Source organism: Lactuca virosa, chromosome 2 (assembly GCF_052849685.1).
Source record: "Lactuca virosa cultivar CGN04683 chromosome 2, Lactuca_virosa_CGN04683_v6, whole genome shotgun sequence".
NCBI lineage: Eukaryota > Viridiplantae > Streptophyta > Magnoliopsida > Asterales > Asteraceae > Lactuca > Lactuca virosa.
This window is the reverse complement of record NC_136427.1, coordinates 96359097-96371087: the sequence shown is the minus strand read 5'-3', so window position 1 is coordinate 96371087 and position 11991 is coordinate 96359097. Positions and strand designations below refer to the sequence as shown.

Below are 11991 nucleotides of genomic sequence, written 5' to 3'. Positions count from 1 at the left end.
TGTGATATGTGTAGCTTTTATAGCTAATGTAATATGTGTTATGTGGATTGTGTGGGGGTATGCTCTGGGGGACTCACTAAGTATTAGCTTACAGTTTTTGGATTTGTTTCAGGTACATCTGAGCCCAAGGGCAAGGGCAAGGCTTGATGGCACGACGTGCACTCTCTCAGACACTTTTAGGGGACCCTCTGATGTTTTTGAAATAAAATTGTAATTGATATGAGTTTTGAAAACAATTGTATCTGGATTTCATGATTTATGGGAATGTGTTTTGGTTAATCAAAAATGAAAATTTTCCTTTGAAAAATGGGGTCGTTACAATGTTGCTGATTATTGATTATTATTGTAGTTTGTTGGGTTGAGGCGGTCCTACTTTGTGCTGAAGGCCAAGATACCCGGGGCAGTTCGGATAGATTGAAGGCCTGCGAAGCGGTCCAGTCAGGCCGAAGGCCCAAAGAGCAGTCCAGATAGGCTGTAGTGCCTGCGCGACGGTCAAGCCAGGCTGAAGCCTCATATATGCATACCGTTATTTGTATTTGTTGTATGTGGTACTTTGGGGGACTCACTAAGCTTTGGCTTATGGTTTAAGTTTTATGTTTCGGGTACTTCATATGATCGTGGGAAATTCAGAAAGATGATTGAAGAACTCAAAGTTAAAGGCAAAAGATAAAAATACAAAGAATCAAGTTCAATCAACTCAGAAGCCATCTCAAATTCAAATTTGGCATGAATGAAGAACTGTATTATATGATATTTGTAGCTCTTAAAAAAGTCAAAGCATAGGTGTTGGGCCCCTATGGGTGTGGCCTACTACTTCAGCGAAAGCTGATTTGATGTGATGGGTTCTTAAGGATGTTTCGAGCATGGTTCTTAATTATCTACTCTTGAGGACATGAAATTATGAAATGTGTTATTTTCTCTTGCAAGCCTAATTAAGGTATAAAGTTTAAATAAAAGTTGCAATTGGTTTATTTGTTCACACCGTCAAGCTTCTTCCTGACTTTGGGAATCTGTGAAAGGTGGAAGGTATTGTGATGATTGTCTAGGTGGTGATTCCATTCGAGCTTTCCCTTGGTGTTAAGTCTGATCATGTGAAAAAAAGATTGAAGTATTTTTGGGTCAAGTTTTTAGTTTCCTTCATTTTATTCTAAGTTATTTTTAGGTCATCTACATCTTTCCATTTGTTTACAATGTTTAATCTTTTTATTACTTGAGGACAAGTAAGGTTCAAGCTTGGGGAGATTTGATAGATGCCATTTTATACATCTTTTAGGGTAGTTTTTATTAGCATTTAGCATCATATTTTACACATTTTCATGTCATTAGTTTAAATAATGTTCAGCTTATGTCTATTGTCGGAATTCCCGCAGTGCTAGCGTTTTTGTGTCCTTTTTAGATAATTCGAGTGGAGCGGTACTTTGGGTGCAACTGGATGCATATTTGCTAGCGTTTTTGTGTCGTTTTTAGATAATTTGAGCGGAGCGGATGGACGCCAGGGTAGGGCGGAGCTTTCGAGGGCTCGAGGATGTGCTTTCCAGTTCATAGCAGAGGAGGTCGGGGCAACGCCAGACGTCGTTACTGGTATATTGTCATTTATTATTTTATGGTATGATTATGTTATGATTCTGCTAGGTACCTTCTTAGTGAACTCTCTTCCTGCTCTTGTGCTTTTTAACTTGGGTGCGAGTTGGGCTTGTGTGTCTCAGTAATTTAGTAGGAGTTTTGATATGAGTCTTGGGGATTTGGAGTGTCTATTGCGAGTTTCTATCGCGAATGAACACGAGGTTTCGACATAGAGCATTTATCGAGGTTGTGTTTTGGAGATTTTTGGGGTGTCTTATCCGATTGAACTGATACCTATCCCTATGGGGGATGTATGCATGATAGTAGTAATGATATAATTTACAAAATTAAACTTTAAATCAAAGTTGGGATATTTTAATTGGAAAATGAGCATCCTGTTGTTTTCGACATCCTCCCAAAAGCACTCGTTATGTTTCACCATTCATATATTTGGCCCGAAGCAGAAAATTCATGATAAATATCCATTTCAACTGGTAAAATACTACAATTATTCATTCCAATATTCGGTAGGGTATTCTAATACATATATCCTTAAAATGAGATAATCTAAAAGTACAAGACACATACCTGTTTGTTTTGATTCTGATATAGCTGATAGAACAAATGGTTTGATGGAAAAGGAGTTGAATCTGGCAGCCCTAAGTATGTATATGTTACACGTTTTTTTATGAAAGGATGAGATAGAGTTAATGTATATCTACAGTTTTTATAAATTATAATTTGAAAAATCATAATTGGTTTGGATAAAGTTTAAGTTACTATCTGATAAGCACTATGATTATAAGGTAAAAGATCATTTGGTGGGAACTTCTATGGGGTAAATTCGTGTTATGTTTTTAATTAATAATGAATTAAAATGTAAAATTAATTTCGAAATTAAAATGTTGAGCAACATAGATCCTTATATTTTGGGATATGAATAATTTTTAGCGGGAAAATATTAACACATGGGTAAACTATCTACTACAATAAATAGTTATTTGATATTGACAAGAATATACCACTTGTGAAGAAGGTATTTTTTTTGTTCTCTTTCGTTTCATTTTTAATGTTGTAACTAATACTAATTTTAACATAGAAAAATAGCCATAATATTGAACTTAAGCAATGATAAAAATAAGGAAAAGCAGGAATGTGATCCAACTTTGTATGCACGAGCTACAGGAGAAACAGAAGAAAAGAGATTGGACATTGCTAAACTGGAAATGGGATGAGGTTGTTGATGTTCTAAGTTCTAAATATGAAAAGTTGGATGATGAAGCTGTGGAAATGGTTGATACATTAGATTCAACAAAACCAACAACATTGACACCACCACTCAAGAGACCTTGTGTCAAAATTCAAAATCAAAAGCCGAAATTCATGATGAAATTCATGTTAATGTCCGGTAAGATCATTTGTTGTTTGTTTTACAAAGGAACACCAAACAATGTTTTTTATTCTTTTTATCACTATATATGTTTGTTTTAAAATTATTAATGACTTCAAATTTATTTTTTCAGGCATGATTTGCATATTGTTGCAGCTGAAAACCCACATCTCGATAGCTAAGTTCTTTTAGTAGAAGTGTTTTGTCTTTATATTGGAATTTTTATGGTTTTGTCTTTCCTTGGATTGTATAAAATAAGTTTGATGTTTTATGATATTGATTTTATGGAAATTTAATGATTTATAATGATTTTGCAAAAGTAATTGGAATGAAATTGGTTAGTCAATAAGTTCAGTTTGTAAATATTTTGAATAAAGTAATGTTTTAATAAAGTAACTAAAAGAACGGAACATCAATGTGTGATGATATTGTTTTAAATAAAAGAATGAAACTTTATTGACACAAGTAAGTTATTGTGAACTTTATTGACATGTGATTTTGTTGGTTTATTTAACCACTCATACGATTAAATATTTTTAAATCTTTAATGATCTAAAAATTTATAAAATAATATAAATGAAGCTTATATAAACTTTCAGTAAAACCATATTACTTACATGAGGAAGGATATGTTTTAATTTCTATTTATGTATTTAGCCCAATTAGAAGGGATGAATACATAAATAGATAACAATAAATAGATAACAAGAAATAGTAATATAATTTGATTGCTTTAGTTGTTATATTATTTGAATCATTCAACACAAATTTGTTCAGTTGATATATATATATATATATATATATATATATATATATATATATATATATATATATATATATATATATATATATATATATATATATGACTGAAGTGTTTTGTCTTTACATTGGAATTTTTATAGTTTTGTCTTTCCTTGGATTGTTTAAAATAAGTTTGATGTTTTATGGTATTGATTTTATGAAAATTTAATGATTTATAATGATTTTGCAAAAGTAATTGGAATGAAATTGGTTAGTCAATAAGTTCAGTTTGTAAATATTTTGAATAAAGTAATGTTTTAATAAAGTAACTAAAAGAATAGAACATCAAGGTGTGATGATATTGTTTTAAATATAAGAATGAAACTTTATTGACACAAGTAAGTTATTGTGAACTTTATTGACATGTGATTTTGTTGGTTTATTTAACCACTCATATGAATAAATATTTTTAAATCTTTAATGATCTAAAAATTTATAAAATAATATAAATGAAGCTTATATAAAGTTTCAATAAATCTACCATATTACTTACATGAGGAAGGATATGGTTTAATTTCTATTTATGTATCTAGCCCAATTAAGAAGGGATGAATACATAAATAGATAGCAAGAAATCGTAATATAATTTTATTTCTTAAGTTGTTATATTATTTGAATCATTTAACACAAATTTGTTCCGTTGATATATATATATATATATATATATATATATATATATATATATATATATATATATATATATATATATATATATATATATATATAAAAGAATGATATCATTAGTGTTTCATGGTAGCAGACTTGTATCCAGTTTGTTGCAAGAAATACTTCCGATGAGCTAAATTGATCAACATTTGGGCTTAGATTCCAATATTTTCTGAAATCAATTTAAAAACCCACTCATGTAGTTTGAAAAATAGTTTTGCAATAGATCAATATAAGTGTCTTATCAAAAATAAACCTATAAAAAAGAAAAAAAATACATACATACAATACATCCATGGATCTGTAGAAGTTTCCTGCAATAAAAGAATTATTTCATGGGAGCATTGTAAGTTTCTTGTTCAAGCTTCAATTCTGCAATACATAGATGGAATCAACAAGAAAACCAATAAAAATAGAAATCCGTGTGAGAATTCATATAAACATTAAAGATGTCTTGAAAATGAGGATTAAGATTAATTTGAGAGTGAGAGAAGGGCGGACCGTTGTGGTAAACGACATAATATGAAACCAACATTAACCCTTGATCAAAATAAAAAATCACAAGTGAATCAAAATTCAAGAATTAAGAATAGTTTTATTTTTAAACAAAAATGTTGATCTCATATAACGTCAACACACAAAAGTAGTGTTATTTTAATCCAAAATCCATATATGTATGAAGATGAACAAAATTAGTAAAAAACGTAGAGAGTAGTTAAAGAAATTTTAAGAAAAAAGGTATAGATACTTACCTCTCTCTCTCTATCTATATATATATATATATATATATATATATATATATATATATATATATATATATATATATATATATATATATAAGTTCACCTTTTTGTTGTCATTTCATTTCATGAAACTGCACAGGGTCAACAAATTTTGAAAATGCTTTCCCTCTTTAACGATCTCAACGATCTGCCTTTTTCGAATTTATTAACAACATGACAAAGCCTAGAAAAGGTATGGTCTTGTTGTTGGTTTGCACATGCGTATAACAAAAGGTGTGTGTGAATTTATTCGGGTCAGAACCGAACCGAATCCAAATAACCCGAAAACCAAATAAGGGTAATTGCATGAACCGTAAACCGGACCGATTAACCAATACGGTTTCGATTCGGTTCGGGTATTAATCGGTTCGGTTCGGTTATTACCCGAATAACATGTACAAGATTATTAAGGACCTAATATAACCGAAAAGAACCGAATAAACAGTATTAGGATTCTATAACCTGAATAACCCGGATAATAGAATAACAATGTACTTTTATACATCAACATAAAACATTCAAAGACTAACATAACACAATAATAAATTGAAAGAATAACATTTACATAATAGATTAACATAATGAGAATTAATTTCTTACTTGAGTTTTATGGGATGGAGCCCAATTTTTCATGACTAGACAAAGTAGGAATTCATGAATCCTTAGAGACAAGAAGAAAGGTCAATTTTTGAAAGTCTGAAACAAGAGGAAGGATTGACATAAGTGATTTCGTGTTTGGAAATAGTTGAGAAGATTGATTGATTTTGAAACGACGAGAACGACCGTAGGTTGTTTTTTGTTATGAATGACGAGGACAAAAGTCTGAATTGTGATTTTGATTTCTGTCGATCTGAGAAAGAGGATGATGAATGTTTATTCGGGTCTGGTATTTAGAACCGAATAAGCTCTTATTTGGGTAACCCAGACCGAATAACCCGAGAACCGAATGAACATAATATTGATACCCAAAACCCGAATATAATTGTTTATTCATGCCTAATTCGGTTTGAGTTTTCGGGCCAAATTATCATCCCTAGTTCACACTCCGCAATCCATCCTATCTTCATTGTTTTTTTATTTATGACACTTGTAAATGTCGCATCAGTGTGAGACCCAAAACTCATGTGTTATCCACATCCTTAGTATGTTATCCAATTAGTAACCATTGGCGATCTTGTTGTGGATCCATCTTGGCGTAATATTGAAATTTGACGACAACTAATAGGTTTAAATGGCAAAATCACAATGTTTATGGTAAACAAAAGATTTCGAATGATTGTAAAAACTAAAATCGATCAGCAAGCCAAAAGATCGACTCTACACCTTCCGCTTACATATCGAGAAATATTCTCTAAACCAACCCAAACACCCATTACAATTGTTGTTCAAAATTCTAAAGCAACCTAATTTTAGTTTTTGCTAGAACCCATTATCCCCACCAGTTCGTAGGTTGCTCGAGACCAGATTGAACCTGTTGCCAAAGTCATCCCCAGTTGGACATATGTGAAATATGCATTTCATGAGCAGCAACTTTCTTTTCTTCATCATCTCCGAACATTCTTAAGCACAACTTGCTTGTTGTTGTTAGGTTGCAACAAACGATTCTCTAAATTTCTTAGGATTCATCATGGTTGCCTGTCCTTTTGATCTCATCATCGCCACAAACTCATCGTAGTTGATCCGACCATCCTGCAATGTTTATAGTTATTTAAGACTATATATCCTCACAAGCCAAATTAGTAAGGTTATGGAATCTTTTTGTTATGCTAAATGTTATGAGTTCTATCTGCATCTTTGCAACATTAGGTTATGGATGCTTTAGTTACTTACATGATCTGAATCAACGTCAGATACAATCTCCTTTATGTCCTTTTCGTCACCCATTCCATATTCGCGGAGAGCTTGCTCTAGTTCTTCTATAGTAATGTACCTGACAAGATAGAAGTTATTTAAAGATTGGCCAATTCTTTTTTCCAGTGTCAAATTCGAAATAGTAGCACTTTATTACCCGCTATTATCTTTATCGAAATATTGGAATGCAGTGTAGAGATGATCTTCTCTATCCATTCTATTCATATGCATTGTTGCTGTTATGAATTCTTCGTAATCTATGGTACCGTTTCCATCTGCATCAGCCTGTTGATTTTTGTTCAAAGATAGATGAATTAATTTTCTTGACCATATTTCCCAAAAATTGTTTAACTTCATGTAATAAAATTTGATCGGATTTGGTTGTCTTACAGCTTCCATCAATTGTTTGACTTCAGATTCGGTGAGTCTCGTCCCTTGCTTGGATAGTCCATGTTTTAGTTCCTCAAGTGTTATTGTTCCACTGTTATCGCTATCCATGCCTTTGAACATTTTCTTCAGTCCCATGATTTCTTCCTCAGAAAGGCATCCTGCAATGACCTGCTCATTTCGAGAACCAAATTAAAATCAGATATGTCAATATTCCTCAAGTTATTGAACAAAAGAGTTGTCATTCCTTCACATGACCCTAGAAAAATATTGTTGCTTTCTTTTCCCATAAAAAATTAGTGCTTTATATTATATAAGATATTTTAACAATAAAGATCTTGTAGATACCCGAAGAGCAACTTTCTTGAACTGATTCATGGCTCTAAATTGTTTTAGCCTGCCAAGAACAGCGTTGTCAAGTGGTTTATCAGGTGCTTCTCCATCTTCCACAATCCATGGATGAGCTGAAAGAACAAAGAAAAAAAACGTATATGGCATTTAAATATCATCTGCGATTCCCCATTGCATCAGAAATACATATTATAATTTCGGGATTAGTACTTACAAAGCACTTGATGTGCTGTCAGCCTGTGCTTCGGATCTGCAGTTAGCATCTTCTTTACAAGATCCTTGGCCGGATGAGATATCGAAGGCCAAGGATCACTCGTGAAATCAACATGCCCACGCAATATTGCATTGAATATCCCATGCTCCGATTCTGTAACATAAAAAATTTCCTTTTTTATTACATCAAATTGTTAATTGTTAATGTTTCTAGGGGTTGACATATATATTAAGAAAATCGTGTAATTAATCACCAGCCCAAAAAGGTGGAACACCACTTAGAAGAATATATAACATGACCCCTATACTCCATATATCAACTTCTGGTCCGTATTTTCTCTTCAAGACTTCGGGTGCAATATAATATGCGCTTCCCACAATATCTTTGAATAATTCACCTGCGACGAGAGAGATAAATTAACCATGAAGAATGATCTTCAAGAAACATACATTTATAATATATAGATTACACCCTAATTAATGTAACCTTGTTTGTAAAACACAGATAGACCAAAGTCGGTAGCTAAAAGGGGAGAATCCTCATCCTTAGATTGAAGAAGGAAATTTTCGGGTTTAAGATCTCTATGAATAACACCCATGGAATGGCAGGTATGGACGATTTTAACAATGGTTCTAAGCAACGATGCTGCAGCCCTCTCCGTGTAATGGCCCTTGGCGATGATCCGATCAAACAACTCTCCACCAGCACACAATTCCATCACCAAATGCACAGAATGTTTGTCCTCAAAAGCCCCCTTAAGCTCAACAATATTCGGCTGGCCAGCCAAATGATGCATGATCTGTACTTCCCTCCTCACATCCTCAATGTCGTCTTTATTCGCAAGTTTCCTCTTTGCTATTGTTTTGCATGCCAACTGTTTCCCCGTCTGCTTGCATGTGCACAAATGGGTGACGCCAAACTGACCCCTACCAAGCTCTTTACCTATGGTGTAAAGAGTTCGAATATCTTCCATTGGACGTCCCAAAACCGTTCCAATAGGCGATTTGTTGCCATTCTTTTGTGGTTGGGCTGTCGAGGCAGCTGCTGATGCAGTGACGGGTTTTGGTGGCGCTGTGGTTGTGTTTTTGTTCTCTTCTTGCGGTTTGTTGTCTCCTTTAAGGGGTTTTTTATTTTCAGGTTCTACATTTTTACCTTTAATTTGGGAACAACAGTTCCCCATTGGGATGTTTGGAGGGAGGGATCGAGGGGCCCTGGACCAGAGAGAGCAACAACACGAATGGGTCCTTGGGCGTTTGACCTAGAGGAAAGTTTAGAAAATTAGAAAGGGAGGGGAGAGAAAGAGAGAAAGAGATGAAAGCGTGGATGAATATTGGAGAGGGATTGTAGGGATGGAAATGGTGGATTGAATTTTCCTTTGTTGACCACACCTTGAATCACTCTTTAGTTTCGTACAAATTGCTTTCCATTTTGAGACATCAACAATCATTTTAGGGCTCACATAATTTATAGGTCCAATTCTCATAACTCTTGCCTTTTATATTAAGCTTGTTTACATCAATCTTCAATTTTACCCAAAAGGCAAAAATTATAAATCATATATTGGCAAAACGATTATGTATGTGGGTTATATAGAGCATTAATATACATCCGAGTCAAGCACGTTTGATTATTTTCTTGTCGGAATTATTTAACTTTATGAGGTGCGATATATAATCCCCCTTTTAATAAAGGTGTTGTTTTAGATGTTTGAGTATGTTATGTAATGAAAAACGATTTACTTTAGAACATCATATATAGTTGGTTAGTTTATGAAGGCTTTTAAGGAATTGAAAATTAGATTCAGATATTTTAGTGGTTTACAAACAGAAGTGCATATGAATGATGCTAACAAATTAATGACGGATTTTAAACATACCACCGTGAAAACCATTTTACTAAGTCAAAACCATTCTTAGTCACATTAATCAACATGACAATGTGGGATTTTAAACACACCACCGTGAAAACCATTTTACTAAGTGAAAACCACTCTTAGTCACATTAATCAACATGACGTCTAGTCATTAACCATTTACAATTTTACATATAGTAATTATTTATTTTTTAATTACCGTGTCTATATATATGAAAAGAAAAAACTAAGTGTTTTCCTATATAGTAATGGTCCATAAACTTTTTCTTTTATTCCTGTTAGGACACTTATATTAACAACAAAATATATAATATTAGGACATATATATGTATGTTTGTCATTCAAAAAAAAATCTTTTAATAAGTTATTTTTAATATAATTATTTAAACCTATTATTTTTATCTAACACAGTTATATATGTAGTTATGAAAAATAATATATTATGTTTGCTTATATCAAAAGATGAAAAAAAAGATATAAAATCAAAACGCAGTCTCCTCTCTCTCTCTCTCTCTTTATATATATATATATATATATATATATATATATATATATATATATATATATATATATATATAATGTTAGGAAATGAAAAAGTAAAAGAAAACGTATGTAAATTTCTTTTTTATTCAAATAGAAGAAAAAGAAAAGGAAAAAAAAACAAACTTAGATAGCTTTTACTAAAATAATATATAAAATAAAATTTTGATATATAATGTTATTTAATGATATATAATATGTCATCTCAATTTGGGTTATAACAAATTTAGTTTTTAACTTTAAAAAATAATGGTTTTGACCTAAATATTTAGGTGCCAATAACAACACCTTAAATTAATTTGGATTTCAAACGAATGTTTAATAATTACAGATCTTGAATTTGGAAAAAAATATTTTCTCACCTTTAATGGGGGTGGTTAAGCCTCACTAATGTACAATTACTACCTAATAAGGAATCAAGATAAAATGGATGATCAAGATCTAATAAAACTACATACTATAAATACATATATCTAATACTCCTTTTTTTAGCGATTTAGTAAGCTGGTACTCGGTTCTGATATGTACAAGTTGAATTGATGGGGGCATTACGTGTTACCACGATACGGTCTCTATTCTTGGGTATATGAATGGATTATTGGTTATCACAATAAAACATCATCACGTAATATAAGGTAATATATGTTTACTCCTAGATCTCTAAGGAGTCTCTTCACACACGTCATTCCGTATGACACATTTGGCATAACTCTATATTTCAACTTGACACTTGATCAAGAGAGTGTCTTGTTTCTTTCTTTCCCAAGAGAGTATATTACCACCAACAAACACACAATATTTCGTAGTCGGTTGCCATCCTTATCTGCATTATATTGCCATCTTCTTTCTTAGTGTATATATATATATATATATATATGACAATGATCTTGACTCGAGTAGAGTCTTGCTAAGCCTAATGTGGCCTTGATACGTCAAAAATTGACGTGTTGCATCCTACTGACTTGTTAGTGGCATAGCCATGAATTTTATTAAAAAGTTAACCAAAAATGATATGGGATGACGACTTATAGTAAGATAGTTCAGTTTCTTAACGAGTTTCCTATATCAATTTGGTTCCATTATAGGGTTTCCAGCTTCGGATAGAAATTTTCATGTAATGATCATCTAGTTGTCCACCCCATTAAACCAACCTCTTCAAGTCTATCAAAGACATACTTGTGTTGTGATACTAGAATCTCTTATAGAAATCGAGAGACTTTTATCCCAAGGAAGTAACAAATACATCCTAGATTATCAACATGATATTGAGACTATAATAAATGATTCAACTCTAAAATACTTCTAAAATACCTATGAACATCAAGAACCCAAAGGAACTCTACAATAATCGAAATTTACATAGAGTTAGGGTTTACATACCTCTTGATTATTGTAGCAAATAATCACACCAATATCCTTCTTGAAAACCATGGAAAGCAAACACCAGAAATCTAATGCCTCTAATGGCTCACACCAAAAACCCTAGAAACCCTAGAATGAAGAGGAGAGAGGAATAAATTTCATTCCTATGCTTCTTAGAAGGTCATGAACGAAAATAGATGGCCTTGGGGTT

At 32.3% G+C, this 11991-nt stretch overlaps 1 protein-coding gene across 2 annotated transcripts; it reads right to left on the bottom strand.

Annotated features, from left to right (window-relative positions):
* Positions 1-6457: 6457 nt before the first annotated feature.
* Positions 6458-9348, bottom strand: LOC145159310 (calcium-dependent protein kinase 2-like). 2 transcript variants are annotated; one of them, XM_079078251.1, is made up of 8 exons: positions 8492-9346; positions 8259-8402; positions 8006-8158; positions 7789-7904; positions 7444-7611; positions 7211-7338; positions 7033-7132; positions 6458-6891 (listed from the first exon to the last, which is right to left on the bottom strand). In XM_079078251.1, exons 1-8 carry the CDS (start codon positions 9183-9185, stop codon positions 6787-6789), a joined length of 1608 nt encoding a protein of 535 aa, XP_078934377.1. In that variant the 5' UTR covers positions 9186-9346; the 3' UTR covers positions 6458-6786. The 2 variants fall into 2 exon arrangements, with proteins under 2 accessions (XP_078934377.1, XP_078934376.1); XM_079078250.1 differs by having other exon boundaries at positions 7211-7611; positions 8492-9348.
* Between the last annotated feature and the right edge of the window lie 2643 nt (positions 9349-11991).

What these genes read in the sequence shown, in the direction of transcription:
- LOC145159310 (XM_079078250.1), bottom strand. Translation starts at nt 9,185, where the DNA reads ATGGGGAACTGTTGTTCCCAAATTAAAGGTAAAAATGTAGAACCTGAA. An exon ending in GACAGCACATCAAGTGCTTT is followed by an intron (nt 7,905 to 8,005) that starts GTAAGTACTAAT and finishes TTGTTCTTTCAG; the next exon opens with CTCATCCATGGATTGTGGAA. An exon ending in TTCGATAAAGATAATAGCGG is followed by an intron (nt 7,133 to 7,210) that starts GTAATAAAGTGC and finishes CTATCTTGTCAG; the next exon opens with GTACATTACTATAGAAGAAC.